This window comes from Streptopelia decaocto, assembly GCF_964273445.1.
Source record: "Streptopelia decaocto genome assembly, chromosome: 19".
In the NCBI taxonomy this organism is placed as follows: domain Eukaryota; kingdom Metazoa; phylum Chordata; class Aves; order Columbiformes; family Columbidae; genus Streptopelia; species Streptopelia decaocto.
Genome location: NC_138674.1, coordinates 2,021,424 through 2,042,196, shown reverse-complemented (window position 1 = coordinate 2,042,196; position 20,773 = coordinate 2,021,424). Strand labels below are relative to the sequence as shown.

Sequence of the window (20,773 nt, the reverse complement as noted above, 5' to 3'; positions counted from 1 at the left end):
ACATGACAAGAAAGCCAATCAGGAAAGGGGAAAAGGTGCATTAACGCTTGGATTTAATTGCAAAAAGTAAAAACTTTTTTTTTTAATTCTCCTGACATACAAATCTCATTTATTTACACACTTTACAGGCTTTTTCCAAGTATTTACAAAGTTTGCAATATATTAAATTATGACCATCCATAAAATTCTGCATTAAGTGCATATTTACATTCTTTTTTGTTTTAATCCACCACTGAATTGATAGTGTTCAGCATTGAAACAGTCTCTATGTATCTATAGCTTTACTACCCAGCACCCCTGAGCCTTTATAAGGTGCCTCCCCTCCCTGCAGACAAAGAGATAATGCTACAAATCAATCACCTGTCATCTGTTTGAGTCTCCGAAGCAAAGGGGAAGCCCAGCATCGCCCTGGTCACCGCAGCACGACAGTAAATCTATCCCTCACGAGGAGTTTCCTGAAGAGGAGAATGTCTAGTCCTACATACAAAATATACCAAGAGGAGAAAGTTTGGTTTGCAGGAAGCAAAAGATCTTTGTGCACCCAAAGAAACGGCCTCACCCTGGAAAGCGTTTGGTTATCTTGACTATGGGACTAAACACAAACCACTGAGGCCGGGATGGAGCAGATCCGCAAACTTCATCCCCCTGGTGTGAGTTTGGATGTTCAAACGCAGGAGGAACGATCCCCCGATAAGCTGGAGTTTGCAAAGTTGGCACCTCTAGAAACAGGATCCTGTCCCGCTCCTCAATTCCGAGCGGGACTCGCTGCACAGGCCGTGCAAGGTTTGCTGCTAAAGCCAGGAAAGCTGCGATCCAGCCCAGTAAAACCAGCTTCTCCACCAGAGCGTTCCAGCGAGAGGATTAGTGGGAGAAGCCAAAGGGCCCAAGAATCCTGGGAAACCTGACCCTAGAGAGATCTCCAGGGTGATGCAAAGGGGGCTCGAGGCTGGGATGTGCGGAGCTGCCTCGGGGAGACTCGTGTGCAACGCCAGCGGGAGGGAAACAGAAGAAATAAAGAGAATCAATAGAAACTGGCAGCTTGGCTCCCGTAGGGGATGCTGATTTCCCGGTACTGAAGTAAATAATATACTCCTATCTCCTCCTTTCAGTTACCCTGAGAGCAACAGTCAATGGCCCCTGCCTTTGGAAACCAGCGTTAACCCGTGATGCTCCTGCGCGGCCCAGATCTCTGCGCCTCGCTGGGGCCGTGGGGCGGCGGGTGAGCAGGATTCCACCTCCAGCTCACCGGCAAAGCACTGGAGCACAGCAACAGGCTTCCCAAAGCTGAGACCCACCCGCTGAGCTGGGGGTGGGCAGCGGGACTGGCCAAACCAGCACGTGTGCCAAGTGACGCTGGAGGTGACGGAGACCAGGATGGGACACGCACACACCCTCTGCGACTTGTCCATCACGGCTGTGGCCATGATGCCTCAATGTCGCTGAGGAAACGGCCACATTCCCCCCAGTTCAGCACGGGCAGACCACCAGGAGCTCCAGGAACTCACAGCCTTGGTGAAGCTGAAGCCGCAGATGATGAAGGGCTCGCCTGCAGCCTTTGGCCAAGGTGCCAAAACTTCCTTTCGGTCACCTTAGTTTTGCCACTCTGGGCTCACCCCAAGGTTTCCACCGCGGCTCCTCAGCGCAGAGGGCGTTCGCACTACTTGTCTGGCAGCCGGAGCAGGAGCTGCTCTAGAAGCCGTCCTACAGCTCCGCTCTCAGCCGCGGCGAGGCCAAAATCAGCTCTTTATCAGCAGGAGAACTGCCCTCCTGTTTCGGTTTAGCAGCTAATTCCTTACAGCTTTTGGAAGAGGAAGAGAAAATATACTGGAAGTTTAAAAACAAATGACGTAAACTCCAAAGGGAGCAAGGTTGGGACATATGCAATGTATCGCCTAGACACAGACCTGGAAACTTATGCAGAGACCATAAAGTGCACTTGGAAAGCTGATCGGCTAACGCTCCAGATTCAGCATCTTCCATCCAACCAGCTGCAACTCTTTGAGGAGGGGAGAGGCAATAAACCAGAGCACTTCTGCTAAATAGGCACAAACCTGCCCCAGAGCCGCCCCGTCCCCCCCAATCTAAACAGCAACCGTGAACAGATCCAGTTTCTCTGTTTCTCCCCAAAGGAGCCAGACAGCCACAACAGCTCACAGAATTCAGGCATTTCACAGACACTTGAGAATTGTCTCTGCAGCTCTTTTACAAGTTACATTCAAGGACACTTAGAAATAACAGCATCACCAAACCACCCACAATCTCCGCGATAATGGGCCCGGCAGGTTCTCTCCTGCATCTCTAACCAAACGCTTTACAGAAACGGGTCAGGTACAAAACCAGTAAGAGGTGAAATCACCTTCTCAGCCCTTGAATTTGGCTCGAGAAGCTGCCAAAGTGTAAATAGCAACAGTCACTAATGAGGCCCTAATTCTGCCATCACCAAACTCCCCGATTTCCATGAACTAAGCGGAGGGAGAGGGGTGCTGTGTGTGTCTTGGCATGTACGGGATTGCACGTAGTGTCGCAAGTGTAAAACATACCCCAAGCATTAAAAATACTAATGGAGGTCTTATTAATCCAATTCCCTTTAATATTTTGCTACAAATTAAATTAGTCCTTTTCTGTCCTGAGAGAGTCAGGCTCTCCCGCTTTGGTTCTGCCTGATCTGGTGTGTTGGTCATGTCGAGGGCCAGGTGCACAGACTGACCAGGTGCTGGGATTGTTCTTACTCGTTTACAGGGGGAAAACAAGGGTTATGCATAGAAATATTCGTAGTGTCAAGGCCTCTGACTAAATCCTTTGGAGCAGGCACTGTCCTCTGCCTCATCCTTGTGCGGGAGCCAGACGTGGTCACCCCACTTGGCAGCTTCCATCAGACCCCAATAAGATTAGCACGATGTTTGCTCCCATCCTCCCGGTCTTGCTCAAAAACAAAGGCTGGACAGACATTCTTCCAATCTGTCATTTTACACGTACCTAAAATATGTACGGAGGGAAAGGTTCTCGCTCCTGAGAACAGAGTTAACTCGCTTTCAAACAAAACCCCTCCCAATTCCATATTAACAAGTGTGAGAGTATGTCCTGAACCACAGCCCTGGCCTATGAGTTCAGCCTAACACATCTGTAAATGATCTTCAACAGCAAGATCAGGCCCAGAGGATCAGACTTGGAAGGGCCGGCAGCGTCCGCAGCCTGCAAACACTGAACCCGAGCCTCTCTCAGGGATGAAACAAAAGGAAACATGCGAAGGCAGCTTGGGAAGGACTCGGGAAAAACCAACGTTCGTTTTGAGGACAGAGTTCCAGGTCTGGGAGGAGTCGGCGCAAGAAATGCCAGGGCTGAGGAAGCTTTCAGGTGCTGCCGTGGGTGCCCTGGGCTGGGAACGCAGGCAGCACCTCAAAAAGCAAGGAGTGAATGAGAACGGTTGTGCAGCCCTCGTGATTCAGGGCCACAATCAGAATACCTGACTCGTAGAGAGCTGCTCTGCACCCAGCCCCGTCTCCATCCAGAACCACGGCTCTCTCAGCACCGCTAAAACTTTCACCAGTATTTTTGTAGGAAAGGAGGGGGAGAGAAAAAAACCCCACCGTTACCATTTGACTCACAACCTGCTGATAGAGAACCACAGAACAGTGACCGCAAGACACAAAGAAGAGTCCTGAACAGGTTCTTTGGGTACAAGAGGGATGCAGAGGGCAAGGATGTGCAGGGCTGATCCCAGTGCTGGCACACGGAGCTGAGCTTGGCTTTGCGAGGCACACAACAGAGCACGGAGCCGCAAACGTGATGGAGAGACGGGGTGGAGCTGGGACACATCACCAATTCATTCCCTTCACAGAGCTGGCCTGACAAGACAGGCTCAAAGCCACCTCCTCCTCAGGAGGAACGTACCCGGAAATGTCACACACCCCCTCCGCTCCCAAAATCCCAAGGGAAGTGTCAGAAGTGCCATAATCCACAAAGGACACAAGGTGAATCTCATCCTGAGAAATCCCTCTGTTGCTCCTGGCAAAAAAAAAACCCTTTGCTGCAAACCCAGGGCTTACCTGAGGGGACAGGGAAGGTCATAAATAGCTTGCGCTTCTCCCAAAATACATTTGAGGAAAGGCAAAGAGTTACCTCAAGGGTCGGGAAAACAGTCATTTTAAACCACTGTAAACATGCAGGGCGGCAAAGCTGCCTGCCCCGGTTGCCCCAGCTCTATCGCTCTCAAGACATTGCCTCGGCCTCCAAGCTGAAAGTTGTTTTGTCCTGGACACAGCTCCGTTCCCACCGCACCGTCCTTAGCTGGCAGCTCCGTCACAAACCACCACCGGCTCTGTCCCTCTGGCCGTGAAGCTCATCGTCCAGTGATCTGCGCTGGCGTAACCTTTGGAAGATGCAACAAGGAGGCCAAGTTAGATGAATCCATGCCTAAAAACTGCTCATCTCCTGTAATGTGAGGGGTGTGTGCAGAAGCTCTATGGAAAGACGCTGCCCCCAGTAACACCCACAGAGCATTGTCTTGTGTAGCTCACACTGAGCATCTCATGGTATCCTGTGGTTTGTGTTCCACGCCACAAACTCCCAGCCCAGAATGATCTGTGCTGCTCCAAGCAGACACTCCCCAGTTTGGAGGTCGTAATGGTGTCTGACAGAACCTGTCTGACAGATACTAACTGGAAGCAGCCCCCCGAGTCCCAGGGATCCCCCAGACCCTACAGCACCAGTACTCACCCAAATCTCCAGCCTCCAGCTCCACCCTGAACATCTCACAGCGTCCTCTGCACTTGTCCAGGGGTACAACAGTCAGGGTGACCTGTCCGCTCCCGACAGCAAACAGGCTGTGCAAGCTGTAGCTCTAGGAGGAGAGGGCAACATTTCAAAAGCCTCGTTAGCTTTTCTTGGGTCTGCCTGATCAAATAATGTCTCTGGGCTGAATTTCTCACCTTATTCCCCAGATGTGGATGGCGGATGAGGAAGCAGCTCTCCAGGGACACTGTCCTGGGGAAGGACAGCAGAGAGGCAGCGGGGAAAAATTCCTGCAGAATCCGAGTTTTATTCACAGATTTGTTCCTAAACAAAACAAAACAACCCATATTGAAGAAATATCACACAATGATAACGCTTGTATTTAAAAGGCTACTTCCAAGATCAAAATTCTTCACAGATATTCATGCTTGATAAACAGCCTCTGCCAGACTAGCCCCTAGGAGCAAAATCTGATCTCTCAGCTTCTAAACCTCCTTCATATCTTCCCTTCAGTACCTGCAGAAGGACCACGTGAACCGGAAACAAGCAGGTCATCATGGATGCCTACACTTAATTTTCCTCCCCTCTTCCCTTAAAATGATCTGAGTCATTAATCAGATCCATTAATTACAAAAGATGCAGAGAGGTGGCATTGTAAGCAACCATAACCAAAACCACATGGCAAGGTGCGGGGAATCCAAGTCTGTTCTCCAGGCCAGGGAATGTAACTGGAAAAGGCAGGGTGGGGCTTGTTATTTTTACATCTTTTACATTTTGACATGATTAATCCTTCTGTGCCCTGATCATCCATCTACCAGCGCTGCGGTCGAGAAGAGCAGCAAGAAGATCCCATTTCAGCATTAGCCAAAGCGCAGACTCCAGCGGGGCCTTCTCCAAGTCCTTTGCTCGCACGGCTGTGCCAGGGAGCTGCTCCACAGCAGGAGGCACCTTCCCACGTTACTTGTCGCTCTTCTCCACACGAAAAGACTTGGCTAATACACTGGGTTGCTCTGCAGCCTTAGAGAGCTCTGAATTGTTCCAATGTAGTTAAGCTAAAGGCTTTAGCACAGTTCCCAGAGGGCCAGGATTAGGGGTGGGTCATTTTCCTGCATGAGACCAGACACAAAGTGCAGGATCCCTTCAGCTTTCTGTTAATTCTCTGTGTTTTGCAACAGTCACGGCACTAATAGTGGAGGATTTCCACTGAGCAGACAGACAGACGTGGTTAGAAATGTAAACCAGTTGCCTCGGGTGATGAGACCACAGCCCAGATGATTAACGTAGGGCCTGAAGAACAGGACCGAGCAATCACTGGGATATTTTTGTCTTGTAAGGTGAGCCGCAACATCCCGCTTTTAGCGCAGAAGTCTCCTACTTGGATCAGATCAGTGCCAGGAGGCACACAGAGCCACTCCTGTTCCCCTTCCCTGCAGTCAAGCACACCTTGCAAGCTCCTGGTAATTCACACCGTCAGAAAGCCCGGGCCGCCCTGCAGAAGGGACGTACGCACCTCCCACGGGTTTGAGCTTTGACTCACCAGGGAACGAAAAATGGGCAGCTCCACAATTCAGCTGCATTTTCTTCTATTATAACCTCCGCCAGCTCTGGATCCTGGGACTGAAAATGCTTCAGTTCTTCATAGGAGAGATGCTGCCCTGTCTTAAACGACACACAACAAGGATAAAAGCCGTGCACCTGGCGTTCTGCCCCTCTCCTATTTCCATCCCACCAAAGAATATTCAGAAGTAACTGCCATCTAGATTGCTAAGGTTCCAACCATAATGATAATTAGTCAGAGGAACAACTTGCTAAGGAGCTCCTCAGCCCAAACATCTTTAAACCGGGGCTAAATGTCTTCTCAGATATGTTCCACCTCAATCAGCAGTTTGAGTTTGTGGTTGAAAATAGCTGGTGCTATTCAAGAGTTTGGACTAATCCAGCCTTACAAATCCATGCATTACCTTGATTAGAAAAGGCTGAGACCTCTGGAGCTTCTCTGGTAGTTCTGCAAAGTCTGTCGCTACTTGAAGGCTTTTCACAGCAGAACAGAACGTGCAGTTTGCAGGAAGCGCAGAAACGTTCTGTCTGCAACCTGCTGCCCACCAGTCCTGGCATTCTTGGGAAGAGACAAGAGAGAAGTGTTTTATTAAACCAAAAATTAAATGGGAAGGAGACAGACTCGAGGATAAACTCGTTATCTCTAACATGGAACACTGAGATTTCTTATAGCTTCCGACGGCTGTAGTTACACAAAAAGAACAAGCTTCACGTGTCTATGCTGCTCCCACAGAAAGGGGTGAGAAGGCAGAACAGAGTGTAAAATCCTTATTGCAAGCACAAGTCCCACTCCCATGAGAAACTGCTCCAACCGACTTTCCCTCCCTGCTCACAAGAGCAAAAAGAAAATCTTTGTTCCGCTGCCTGTAGAAAGCTTCAATTTTACAACAACAAAAAACCTCAACTCACAAAACCCAGCTGGTCAGTGACAGGAAACAAAGGGCTGAAGGATCTCACCAGAGCAAGAGCAGTCGCCACGAGGAGAACAAGAAAACGCATCTTATGGTCTCTCGTCATACAGGGAGCAGCAACACTATCATTTCTTTCTGGGAAAAACTTCAAAATCTCATCCTGGAGCATTAAGCCCAGTTGTCCCCAAATTGTCTCTCCGGGCAGCACCCCCCGTACCAGGATGCTAATCAGCTTGGCAGCACAGAGCTCGACTCCTCTTTTGAGCCAGGCTGGGACATTTGCATTCTCAATTGCTCTGTTCAGGAGGTTATTTCTTTTCCCCATGAATAACCCGAGCGGAGCACGGTTGAGACGCATTTCAAATGCTGCGAGTGAGGTTGTGGGATTTTTTTTTGTGTGTAATTAATCTTTGAGATTTATTGTGGAGGGTGTTAGCCTGCGCACCAGCATGCGTGTGACTGGCATGACAAGTACGGGCAGCGAGGAGCTCCTGCCCTTCCCAGGGAGGGAAGGAGCACAGACCACGTGCATTACCGAGGATGCTTATTTTCTTTCGATTACCCTCCCTGCATTCCTTTCACATTATCGCCCTGCCCAGACACCCTGGGGGATTATTCTGGTCGAAGCCGTGCGCAGCGTCTGCGCGCATGCACGGTCTGCTCGGGGATTGAAAAGCAAGACGGTCTCTTCATCCCAGCGCGACCGTCACGTGCGGCCGTCACACGATGGTCCCGTCCACTCGCCTTCAGATGCTGAAGCGCTGGGCGTGTGCGATTACCCCCGCGGGGCTTCAGAGCAGGAACGCAGCTGTAGCATTGACATGTACAACGATACATTACCCGCCAGAAGCCAGCGCCAGGCCCTACTAACCTCTCCTCCACACTTGGGCTTTCTCTCCCTTTGAGGAGCAGCCCTTGGTTTGTTAAGCAGAACCTCAGTTCCCCATCGGTCATACCCACCTAATATTTGCTTTTATGCTATATTAGCTCTCCAGAACAAGAGCCGTCTCCTCCCTTATGTCAGGATAACTCCTAGCAGAGCTGGGGCTGGGGACTTCCAGCACAGATGAAGAGATAGCAACTTCCCTTACAACACATCTATGATTAATGCTAGAAGGAGTTTATGACTCTGCTTTCCACTATGCAGAAAAATAATTCTCAATTTACAACCAATTTGAAATGAGTACGCCACCCTTCTTGGCCATTTTCAGAGGATCTCCCAAGTTTTTTGGCAGCACGGAGGGGTGTGTGCGCACAACCCCAGAGATGCTGGGTGTGGACGACCAGATTGGAAGCGAAGAGGTTACTGAGGAGACCTGGCCCTGGTTCTGCCCCTTGGCAGCAAAACAATAAAACTTATGGAAACTTGCCCATATAGATCTGAGAGCAGGATCCCAACAACAGCCCTGCTCTCTTTAGGGACCATATGGAGGGTGAAATATCCGTTTGCCACCGCAGCAGGTTCAAAGGGAAGCTCTGCAGCAAGGGGACCTTCTGCTCCAGCCAGCTGCCCGGAGCCAAGGGCTGCTCCTGCCCCTAATGAAGTGTTGAAAACATAAAACCTCCTGCACGCAGCACCTCAGGCAGCTCGCTGGCTCCAGCCAGGCTGGTTTGCTCCCAAGCACTCAGGACCGTGAGGCTGAAAGTCTCCAGCAGGTGAGTGACAGTGAGGTCTGCATGGAAGAGTCTGGTCTGCAGAAGGGACTTCATAGTCCCCCCAGATGCTCATAGAATGGTTTGGGTGGAGGGGACCTTCCCCCAGTGCCCCCCCTGCCATGGGCAGGGACATCTTCACCAGCTCAGGGTGCTCAGACCCCGTCCAGCCTGGCCTGGGATGTCTCCAGGGATGGTTCATCCACCACCTCTCTGGCCAACCTGGGCCAGGCTCTCACCACCCTCAGGGCCAACAATTCCTTCCTCCTGTTCAGCCTGAATCCCCCTCCTTTAGTTTAAAACCATCTTCCCTTGTCCTATCACAACAGGCCCTGCTGAAAAGTCTGTCCCCATCTTTCTTATCGGTCCTTTCTTCGATACACTCAATCCCACCTGTAAGGTCCTCAGTGCTCTGATGTCCCATCACCACAGAAGGGCTGCAGCTCTCCCTCCAGTTGGAAACATCCAACTTCCAGATGCTGGATCTGACAGCGCTGTTTTCCATTATTTTAAGGACAGGGAATTGTGAGGTCTAGCCCTTAACCTCAAAGTGAAGCTGCAGCTCATAACCCACTGTTATTGCTGTGACAGCCAAAGGAGTGCAGGCCAGGTTGCTCTTGCTCCTAAGTCAGGACAAGCCACTTGCCACATTGAGACCTCTGCAGACTTATAGATACTGTACTACTCGAGTACAACAGCTCCTCGCTTGTGCTATGCCATCACTGCAGCATATACTACATCCATATCACCACACCCCCTTTCTCAGACCCTACAGAAAGATAAAACAGTATTTTCAAAACTCAAAGCCATTTACAGACATCAGTTCACAGTCACAGCCTATGACACGAGTAAATCTCATCCTTCTTACTTCAGAGATATAGAAATTAAGAGCACAGAGTTACTGCGTGGTGCAGCTCAGAGCATTCAGAGCACTTTGTTACAAAAGCAACACTTCCCAAGCTCCACCTTGCTGCAGTTTTTCACTAGGCTAAAAATTAACTTGATCATTTATAATGTCACGTCAAAGTCAGGCTGAACTGATGGGTTCTTGAGCAAGTCAGACAGGAATCGTAAGGAATGCTTATTAATTACAGTGTGGAAGGCCTGATTAAGGAATGCATGACAGTGGGGTTTTAAATATATACTACAAAGAGGGTCCTTGTTCATCACCAGATCCTCACCTCTTCCTCAAATTGAACTTCGTTGTAGCTCTGAGTATATTGAATATCTTATGCCAGAAGAAAGTACCTCTCAGTTGGGTTCATAGCATTTTTAGGAAAAGCTAGCAACAAAATAACAGCTACAAATAAACCCATCAAGAAAGCCTTATTTTTGTTCTGGGTAAAAAGTCAACAGCTCGAAGAACTACTCATTCATTTCACTAATGGGTAACGGCTGGTCAAACAACCGAAGGATGATTAGTCAGTCTCTAGCAAAGCACAAAAATGATTTTGATCCAACGAGACATTGTGAAATCGAGTCTGCTCAGCCTAGCCCCAGAGGAACTCACAGTTCACCGGGGTGAAAGAGCATTATTTCCAGGAGAAATCTGCACCTACCAATCCAGAAAACAGAAGGCAGGGACCAAACCATCAGGAAAACCTCCAGAGTCCACTGCTCCGGTTGGTACCTCTGGTTATGTGCCCTAGAAAGCAGCTCGCGCTGCTCTGGCAGCGTCTGCATGAGCAATGTGGCTGGAGAACAGCACGTTTGCAAACAGATCCTCCCAGTCGCTGCCACTTGCCCGACAGTGGCTTCAGTCTGTACGAGGTCTGATGTCCCCGTGTCACTGGAGCAAACAGGGCTCGGCCAGGCTCTGAACGCCTCTGCAACAGGCACCATGGCACGCTCGCTCTTTCCAGGGAAGCAACCCCAAAGCGAGGACTCGCTCTGCAAATGGGGAAACAAGAAATTCCGGACACACCAAAATATAGAAGCAAAAGGAAGAGTTTTTCATGGTCGGGATCGCCGCAATGATTTGGACTTCGTTTGCTGTCAGCAAATCCAAATAAACAGTGCACTGGTTGAACAGAGGCCAAAGTAAAGCAGCGTATGAGAGCAGGTTGGCACCGCCCGGCACTGCAGAGTCAGCCGTTCCTGTCCTCTTGGAACGAGCCAACACACACGTCTGTTAGTCACTCTCAGGTGATGTTATAAAATGGTTGTTTACACACACACAAAAGGATGAGATAAACTGGCAGCTGCATGGGGACAGGAGGGAACACTGCGCAGTGCTGCACATTGTGCTCACATACACCTCAAAATCCTCCAGCCCCCAAACAGGGTTCACGAGAATTTGCATGAACACAAGAGCAAACCAGCTTGACTTCGCTTAGGGAATAAAATAAGAAAGATCCTTTGCGAGCACGAGGAGAGGGATGTGCTGAGGGCAGCAAGAAGTCAGAAATTAGACACGGCTTTACCTCGCAAGCAGCTTTCTTGTGCAACCCTTGCATTCAGAGCAGGCTCTCACTCCTCGGGCTCGTGCAGAGCTGAACCCAGCAGGTCGGAACCCGTGGGGAAAGGCTGAATACCTGGGTGCTCAGCCCACGGTCAGGCTGCCTGCAAAGGGTTAAGATCAGAAAGAAGAAGGGACCTGGCCAGGGGCCAAGGCAAAGCTCCAGCTAAAGGAAAGGTGGCCAGCCAAGAGGCAGAGCCCGCTGTCCTCTCCCAGCCACCCAGCCTGCTGTCCCCCGTCCCCACAAACAGCCCTGGCACCCCGCAGGCCTCGGGACGTGACGGGGACAGGCCACTCACATGGTGTTGCTTAAACACAGCTCCTCCAACAGCATTCCTTGCTCTAAAACAGATTGCGTATAAGCCCCGTAAACATGATTTTAACCCTGCTGGTCTAGGCTAAAAGTGGTATTTGACAAAAGGAATCTTCTCCAAGCTTCCTAACACTTGCAGGGGAGAGGGAAGTGCTCCAACTTTGCACCAGAGAACTGAAACAGAGGGAATAACTTGCCCATCTCAGCCTGTGTCAGAGAAGAGCAACAAATCCAGGTTACACAGACCCTACTTGCTCTTGGAACAGCACCAGGAAGCCTCGAGTTACCCCACGTGCCCACTCCAAGTCCACTGTGTTCCTTCCAGCAGGTAGAGGCCGGAGGTTTGCAAACCCATGGCCTCCCTGGGGTTACGTGGAGCGATGCACCCACCCAGAGCCGCGGGCTGCGGGTGAGAGGCGTCTCCCCGGCCCCGAGCAGGCAGCCTGACCCAGCACCGGGGCTTTCACAAGCTCTGCGTAAACACCAGCTCAGGAAGAGCAAATGCAAACCACATTTCCGCAGGATTTTTCCCCAACCGAAGGGACCTCGGTTCCTAGCCCTGGGAAAACAGCTGAAGAAGAGGCACAGATGCCAAACCCAAGGGTCTAAGAGTCAGCTTAGAAGAAACAAAGGGTAGGAACATTAGTTTTGATATGGGAATTGATCCGGGGGAGAAAGCGAGCAACAGAGCAGAGAGACAGGCAAAAAGGAAATTTACTTTGGACCTAATCGTACAAACTTCACACAAGAGACAGCTTGGCGGACACTGCTCCTCACCTCGGCCGCTCAAAGGTCCACCCACAGCCAGGGACGGACAGACAGCCCTTGTCAGCCACGGCTCGTGGGGTGGGAGGGCTGAGGATGAAGGTGAGAACGAAGGCAGGTCACCCTGAGCTGGAGGGAGCGGGGAGCAGCATCCTGCACCCCAAAGCTTCACCACCACCCTAAAGTGGGGCTCCAGCTCTTGAGCGAAACCAGGCATCGAGCTCCCCTTGTTCTGCAACACAAACCTGGCTGCTCAGCCCACACCCACCAGGGACCGGGCTCCGAACTGCAATCCCGGAGACAGGAAAGCTGCCCTGAGCCCACAAGTCCCCGAGCAGGCTCAGGAGGGAGAGCGGAGCCCCAGATCTGCCCAGGCAGCTTTAGGCCTGGAGGAAGAGATCCCAGACCACCCGCAGGCCCACGGCCGGGCTCCGTCCGCACCGCGCTGGGGCCGGGGAAACGCTGCCAGCGCTGCCGGAGGGCCGGGCAGCCTCCAAACTGCTCACAGGTGGCTTCCAGCAACAACAGCCCCAGCTGGATTTGAACTGGTGCCCAGGCACAGAAAACTCCAAGTTCTGTCCTCAGCCCCCTCAAAATTTTCATCTACCAAGATCGACACAGAGAGAGGAAGAAGAAACTCTTGGCTTCCTTCCCCGTGCAGAAGCGGAGGGGTGTTCACTCGCGTCAACACCGAAATGCAGTAGATAAGCAGTCAAGGGGCTATTCCAGCCATCTCCTCGCCTTTGTTTTTTCCTCCCTGTGAGAGATCCCGGTGTGTAAGGAAGGAGACGAACAATGTGGGATACCCCGTCCCACCCGCACAAACTCGAGTTAACAGAAATCCCACGTGTCAGCGGAAGAGAGGGAGACACACGGAGCAAACGCAGAACGGCGCTGGCATTTCAGGGCGCCCTTTTTAGCTGCGGCAGGAAGGTCAGAGCCAGAACAGACAACTCCAACACAATGAGCTGCCCAGGCTAAATATAAACCCGTGGAGGGCACGGAGACAGAAGTTTGTTTTTACAGTGTGCCGACAGACAACCAACATTGTGCCACAGCCCTGCTCAAAATAATTCACAGATTTATCATTACTGACAGTCTTTGTATTTTATCAAAGAGGCAAAGCCCATGTTTACACCCATTTGCCAGCCTAAGTCGGTGGAAATTATTCTCTGAGAATGAGAAAAGATAAAACTTTTCCATTTCTATTATGCCAGTCTAGGAAAAATCTGTTCTATTCCTCTCCCGTGCTGGGGCTGCCTCATTAGGGAGCCACTTATCCAGCTTCCCCACACACACATTCCCCCTATGGTACGTTAACGGCTATAAACACCATAGCTCTCAAGCCCACAGTTCTTTCCCAATACACCACTTGGCAAAAACCACTTTTCCTTAAACTTGGGTCACGTGTTGAGGTTTCTACACTTTGCTCGCCAATATCCAGATTTGGTTGGCAAGCTGGTTTTCCTGGTTACTGAGAAAGAGTGACATTTACCCAGCATGGCTATCTCAGCACGATTCTCAGAACAGCAAAGGGTTTTTAGAGGAAGGGGAACTCATGTGGACGAAAAAACCTGAGGTGTTAAAATCAAGGAAAAGAGAATGTGCAAGAAGAAAATGAGGAAGGTAGAGAGAAAAGATTTTTCAGCCCAAATGAATGGAAGGGAAAGCACCCTAGCTAGAATTCAGGATGTTATTTTTAAGTAGAGTGGTAGGAAAAGAGAAAACCATGGTGCCACGCCAGAAACATGTTTGTTATTTGGTGCCCAAGGAGACACTCAAACAATCCTCACGGCTGGTATTTAACTCGGTATTTCTTGCTAGGCTTGTGTTACAGCAGAGAAATCATTTCCTTACTCTCGAGCATGTACTTCTTGGCGATGGGCAGAGAGAGCAGGCGGATGTGACCGACGAGGGAGCCCCAGGCCTGGGCTCTGGAGAGCGGAGCTTCGGGTGGCAGCGGGTTGTACGGCTGGACCACGAAGTAAACGGTCAGCAAGACCAAGCCCAGCGTGAGCAGCCCCTGCGAGAGAAAACAGGCTCGGAATTAGTGAGACCGCACTGAGCTGATGTGTCTTCAGAACAGGACACACCTTGTGCTGATATCAAAGGGCTGTGGCTCTGCGCCGCAGGATGAACGCTCAGTTTTCTGTGACTCGTTTCAACTGCAATCCTATGCAATAAAACTGAGTGACAACTCTGTGTATGCACTAGGGCTGTCCAAGGATGACATCAAGCAGCCTTCAAACCCAAGCCACACAACTCTGTTCACATATTTGAGCACTGCAAATGCAGCGAGGATTATCTACAGATAGTTCTGATTCCTCCCACCTAATCAAACAAAAGCTTGCACTCCTGCCATGCCTCTTACACAAGGGTTTTCAAGGCTTTTTGCAAACATTCGTCAAGCCTCCAAACGCAGAGCTGGCACCAGCTCCCTCCTCCATACCAGAATCCCAAATAAGCCTTAAAGAGATGACATGATGCATTTCTCCCCCTGGCCAAAGTCAACGTGAATCAACAGCAAAAACAAGAACAGAAGCTGAAAGTTCAAACTCCCAGTTTTCTGTTCTCCTGCCTCATTTTACAGTTTTTTATAGAGGAAGACAGCTTGAATTTTTTTCTAAATAGAAACCATCATGATGATTTTGTAAAGACGACACTAAAATATTACCGCATATTATAGCGGTGGGAAGTTTTTCATCCTCGTAGCAAACATCTTGAACCTATTCAACAACAGCATTCTTTCACCCACTTTGCAAAACCTTTTACAGCGTTTTTAGTTTAGGGTCTCAAAATATGTTTCTAGACTCAAGCATCAAGGCTCCAGGTTTATTTTATAGACTAGAATGAGAAAAAACACAGGTAGAAGCTCATGACAGGGTCAGAAACAGAGCCTGAATCTCTTTGTTATTCAGCCCTGCACTTTTAAGAATCTCCTCCTTTCCTCACGTTTCCACCGAGGGTGCTGACACTGGGAATCTTTACCTGAAGAATCCATCTGAAAGCATCATTCTTTAACAATTTAAGGCAAGGAAGGTGTTGACACATCAAACTTTCATATGCAATGGAAAATAAAAGGTTCAGGTGCAAAAGGAGAACTTTCGACCCTCAAATGGGCTGTGCAAACACGAGACGTCTTACCTTGTAGAGAGCCACTAAGATAGGGTACCGCGGCGGCCCCCGTTGGGGTTCGTTTCTTTCTAAGAGCTGCTTGATGAATTTCTCGATGGCTTTTTCTGACATCCCACACTGGTGGCCAGTTTGCCTCACCAGATCAATCGTCTCTGACAGTTTGTCGTAAATGCTGAGCTCATTAGCCGAGAGCTCCATGGCCTCCGATGAAAAACACCTATGGAGAGATTCAGCACGTTAACACAAGACAAACTCCAGCCGTCCAGCTCAAGATCAGCGTGTGCAGAGGGATCACAGGAACATCGCGACGTTTAGGCAAGAAGGAAGGATTATCTGGAACAAACCTCTTCGCAGGACAAGGTTTAGATGCAGCCCTAATAGTCTCTGCTGGTTCAGTATCCCATGGGGACTGAAAGAAGCCGTGAAATTTCCTGACAAGAGAAGAACCGGCTGAGATCCGCAGCTTATGTAAATGAACAAAGCTTCCCAGAAATCAATGAAACTCCGTTTATTCATCTATTCCAAACGAATCCGTCCCATAAAGCAATTGCTCGCCACATACAAGAGCCAGCAATACAAAGCTGATCAGCACACACGGTAGCCAGGCTAAGCTCTCCTGCGCTATAATTTCAGTCGCTTATTTTAACGTAGATTTGTTTTCATTAAATCCCCTGTCAGCAATAAGAACGGGACAGAGAAATAACCAGTATGTGTGGGGCAAAGTTCAACAGTCTACAATTTGTTTAAATTTTCGCAACCCAAAGTCCAGGCCAACCGATTATTGAGTAACAGTAACGTGATAGCACCATAGCAGGCAACAGAAGCTCCTGCGTTCCTGCAACGTTTGCCTGCAGGTCATTCACCTGCAGAAATGCCACAGAACTAAATACCGCAGCAAGAGTCGCACTGTGAATGCCAGACAAAAAATGGCATTTGACAGCAAATTATTTCCCACCGTGAAATTTCAACGGGGAAACTTCTAAGAACGTACCTACGAGCAATCAACATTAAGATGCCAAAAAATGAAACGTGTTCCTCTACCGCTCCTCCTGTCTGCCACAAAAGCAGAGCCTCACGATACCCAGAGCAGCAGATGGGCTGAAGAAAAGATGCAAAGAAATTGCCGGATAAGCTAATAGCTGCCAACGTGAGGATCCCATTGTTAGAGAGACATTAGGCCTTGGAAAAACGCTGCTGGGGGAGAGGGAGCATCTGTGAGGCCTGGCGCTGCTGCTCGGTTCTGAGCTGGGAGAACTCCAACCTTGGTCCAAGGGGGACAACCCAAACTTTCTGGGGAGCCGGCATTCAGCAATGCATTGCCCTGCAACCAGACTGAGGGGCATCACGGAAAAAACACACCAAGCATCATCAGTGGAAATGGAAATCAGGCCCCTGGGCCCTTTTCCCTCTAAGTACCTGACACCGGGAATCAGCTCGTGAATCCAGCAGCTTCACCCCGGTCACCTCCTCGCTCTGCTACAAGAACTGGATCACTATTTACATGGATCTCTGCACGCAGCCCACAGCACAGCCCCCTTTTTAAATCACAGATCTGTTTTACTCACTCGAGCTTCTGCAAGAAGTCAGAACTCAAGAAAGGGCATTTTTAATACATATATTTTTTCCTGCAATGCTAGCACGTCATTTCAGAGAAAAAAAAAACAAAGCCAAAACTTTTCAACAGGACCACCAGCTTCAGCAATCGCTTCTCCGCCCCAGGACCAGCTCCCTGCTCTGCTCTTGCGCATTAATTTACGTGGTCACACGGTGAATCAGATCAGGAAAATTATCTGGCTGAAAAATAACCCTGATTTGTTTGGTCAGCAGCTGCCTAAGCATCCAACCCAAGCAGTTAATGTCAGATGTTATATTAACATCAGCGTGAAATATCTAGCCACAGCCCTCGAAAAACCAAAGGAGTAAAACGCCGAATTAAAACCTAACCCCAAGCACGCAACGAGAACACGCTGCACTACATTGCCAGGTTAATTAGCTCCTGGCCCTGTTCTACCACCATTCCTTGCGTTCCGTGCAAATATTTGTCCCAGATCTTACGACCTGAGCAGCCCCATGGGCTCGCAGAGCTGCCCCAAAGCAGGTTTGATCAATAATAGCTCATTATGGATCGTCAGCTCTCCAAGGCAGGGACCTTTTCTTCTCATCTGTAAAGCACCTGGCACACATTTGGCTCTATAAAAACAATACACCGCTTTACTAACTCATTTATGTAATACCCTGATTCATGTAACAAGCAAGAGCCGGCACATCTGCAGGATATTAAATGCTCTTTTCTCCCAGTTTTCCTGATTACTTTAGTTGCCCTGACACTGCGACCGGTGCCCTGGAAGGTTATCTAGCTTCCTGCGGCTCCTGCGTGCCAAAGCCCTCGCCTGTGACGCTCTCCCGTGCCCAGCTCCAGCAGAGTCAGCAACCTCCTGCTCACAGAATGTGCCCGGAACCACTTAAAACAATTATCCCTACAGAAACGCTGTCAAACACGGCGATTTCCGCCTTTCCAAACAGCAGAAGCAGCGTCCTACTATGAGAAAACACTGCGATACATCCCAGTTCTCCCCCAATCTACGTTTGATTCGATACCTTTGTAGACAACCCCTACAAGCCACAGGCACTAAAATCCCAAGTCGGCTCCTTGAGAAACTCAACAATAACCCGTGTCCTCAGCTGGGAAATCAGGCATCACACTCCCGCATTGTTCCGAGAACAGATGAGGCCTTAAAAAACAAATAACAACCCATTATTTCCCTTCCTATCGCCATAATACAACCGACAAATTAATAACAACAGGCTACTGTTCCCGCTTTGCTGTCACGCACGTACTGAATGAGCCTCGTCCCTTGTGCTCCGCGGCCCCTCAGAGACGGGCCTTTCAAAATGGGGAAAACAAATGGTATCGCTGCTTTTTATGAACTCCAGCCATAAGCAGCTCTCTCTGCAAATGTAAATAGCGACGGTTCTTGGTCTGAAGGGTTTGCAGCCCAGCGCCCGTCCGACCCTGAACCCGACACCATTTGGACCCGGGCTTTAGAAAGCCAAGGTGCTATAATATTAAGATACTGTAATTATTTAGAGAGAAATGCTGGTAGAGAAGCCTTTAAAAGGGAAAGCTTACTCGCCTTGCCGGTGAAGCTGAAACAGCGATATAAATAAAAATACATCCTCATCTGCAATATAAATAAAAATACACCCTCATCTGCTTTAACCCGGTTTGTGCCGCCTCACCCGGCCCTGCCCGGGGCGGCGGGTCCGACTTGGGCTAAACCCCCCCCCGAGAGGGGCCTGAACCCACCACGGCATCTCCCTGATTCATCTCCAACTAGGATTTTTTTCTTTTTTAATATAAAAATCAATAAATTCAAGCAAAAAAAACAGCCCCCCACCCCCGCAGCTGGGCGCCCCGCTGAGGCCCAGGGAGCCCCCCTAGGCCTGGGCCTAGCGTAAGGGCCGAGGCCCGGCCCGGCGCTCCGGACCCCCCCGCCGCCCCCGCCCCGCGTCCCCCGGGCTCACCCCGGCACCGCCCGGCGGCTGCCCCGCTCCGCCGCCCGGCTCCGGGCTCCTCCCGCCCGCGATGGAGGCGGGACCGGGGCCGGGCCGGCGCTTCCTGCTTCCGCCATGGCCGGGCCCTGCGACCCCGGAGAACCCCCGCCTGTCATTCCTACAACACAGACCAACGCTGGTGTCAGAATTTGGGCAGTACCCATCATTTGAGTCACACCCACACAAGTTTCTGCATTAGTTCAAGTGTGCTGTGTGGGGGACTAATATGACTGAGGGTTTAAAAACGGGAGCTGCACTCCTAAAGTCTCTTCCCTACAGCTTGGAAATATAAACAGGCTCTGTTGGTTTGAGCATATTAGTGTGATACGCACTTTAAGTAAAATGGAACAAAGCCTTAGGCGTAACTTTGCAAAATAGGTACACTATCTCAGTACTTACCCATCCCTAAGAGACCCCCCACCTGAGTCTATAACAACCCTCAGATCCCCCCAGGAACACTCAGACTCCCCCTCTTGCCCCCCAGCACATTCAGACACCCCCTGCTAGCCCTAAAGCATCCCAGCATGCACCTAAACCCATAAACACACTCAGGACCCCCCCCACAGCACATGCCTGAGCCCCCCAATTAGCCAAAGACCCCCCCCAACAATCACCTGGACCCTCAGATACCCCCCATTATCCCTAAGACCCCACAGGACCCACCCAGTGCCTCCTGAACCCCACTTACCCCGAGCCCCATGGGGACACGGATCCCCCTTCCTGCAGCTCAAGTGACAAGCGATGACCATGCAGGGGATGTTAACCCCCTAAAAAGTGGGGGAAAGCCCTAAAAAGCATGGGGAAAGCTTCCAGGAGTAAAGGGCTGGGAGACGGAGCAAGTAGAGCTCCCCAGAGCCACCCCCAGCACAAAAAGCTCAGAAGAAAGCAGGAGCGAGGGGTCCCAGCCTCACCCAGCTCTCACAGCTGGGATTCAGCCCTTAGCTGCAATTAAATGCATTCTCAGAGTCAGCTGTTGGTCACGGCTGTGGCGGGGTTCTTTGGTATCTCTTCGGTCTGTTTCTCAGCCTTGTTTATGTTCTCAACCTCAACAACTTCCTGCAGTGACGAATTTTGCATTTTAATTAAACACTGCAAGAAAAGTGCTTCCTCTTCTCAGGTTTGGATTTCCTGCCCTGTCAATCCCAGCGCGGGAAGCGGGACGGCCCCTGCATCCCGATTTTACTGCCTTTTGAGGGGAACGGGGTGAAACTCTGGGAGATGCTGCTGGGCGAGACCCGAGATGTGCTGGCTGGGGCACTGAAAGCTTTACTACAGTTTGTTCCAACTTGTCAGGAGCTCATCCAGGTTATTTTATACCCAAGGTGGACACATCAAAGCGAGACGGTGGTAAACGCCCGTGGACTTTGGGCTGGTGTCTGAGATCTTTTGTAATCTTGGCTTGGCTGGGCCAGCTCCTCTAATTCTCATGGAGTGCCCTGAGGAATTACAAATGGCTCAAAGGGAAACGACCTGGTTTAAAGAAGAATTCCTGTGGTCCAAACAAATATGCATTTCCCCATTGCTATTAATATCTCAGGCCTTGATCCTCCTCCAAATACTTGTGCGTGCGTTTAACAGCTTGCAAATGAGCGCTCCCTTTGGTTCTGGAGTGGGAACGTTCGCTGGGCTTGTGAATTATTAAAGGTGAAAGGTGCTTTCAAATGCAGCGCCCTGACTGTGTTTTCCAATGTGCTT

General features: G+C 50.2%; 1 protein-coding gene across 6 annotated transcripts; it reads right to left on the bottom strand.

Annotated features, from left to right (window-relative positions):
* Nucleotides 1–24: 24 nt before the first annotated feature.
* Nucleotides 25–19,161, bottom strand: LOC309447866 (bombesin receptor-activated protein C6orf89 homolog). 6 transcript variants are annotated; one of them, XR_014185680.1, is made up of 9 exons: nt 19,049–19,161; nt 15,533–15,740; nt 14,246–14,411; nt 6,693–6,847; nt 6,269–6,390; nt 4,929–5,055; nt 4,717–4,840; nt 4,120–4,369; nt 25–4,005 (listed from the first exon to the last, which is right to left on the bottom strand). XR_014185680.1 is itself a non-coding variant. In XM_082068898.1 (9 exons), exons 3-9 carry the CDS (start codon nt 15,719–15,721, stop codon nt 4,284–4,286), a joined length of 969 nt encoding a protein of 322 aa, XP_081925024.1. In that variant the 5' UTR covers nt 15,722–15,740; nt 15,868–15,954; nt 19,049–19,092; the 3' UTR covers nt 25–4,283. The 6 variants fall into 6 exon arrangements, 5 of the variants coding, with proteins under 5 accessions (XP_081925024.1, XP_081925026.1, XP_081925023.1 ...); XM_082068898.1 differs by adding an exon at nt 15,868–15,954 and having other exon boundaries at nt 25–4,369; nt 19,049–19,092; XM_082068900.1 differs by lacking the exon at nt 19,049–19,161 and adding exons at nt 15,868–15,954; nt 18,654–18,671 and having other exon boundaries at nt 25–4,369.
* Nucleotides 19,162–20,773: the final 1,612 nt, after the last annotated feature.

What these genes read in the sequence shown, in the direction of transcription:
- LOC309447866 (XM_082068896.1), bottom strand. Translation starts at nt 19,155, where the DNA reads ATGGCGGAAGCAGGAAGCGCCGGCCCGGCCCCGGTCCCGCCTCCATCG. An exon ending in CAAGAAGTACATGCTCGAGA is followed by an intron (nt 6,848 to 14,245) that starts GTAAGGAAATGA and finishes TCTCTTCCCAAG; the next exon opens with AATGCCAGGACTGGTGGGCA. An exon ending in GCTGGAGGCTGGAGATTTGG is followed by an intron (nt 4,370 to 4,716) that starts GTGAGTACTGGT and finishes CATCTTCCAAAG; the next exon opens with GTTACGCCAGCGCAGATCAC.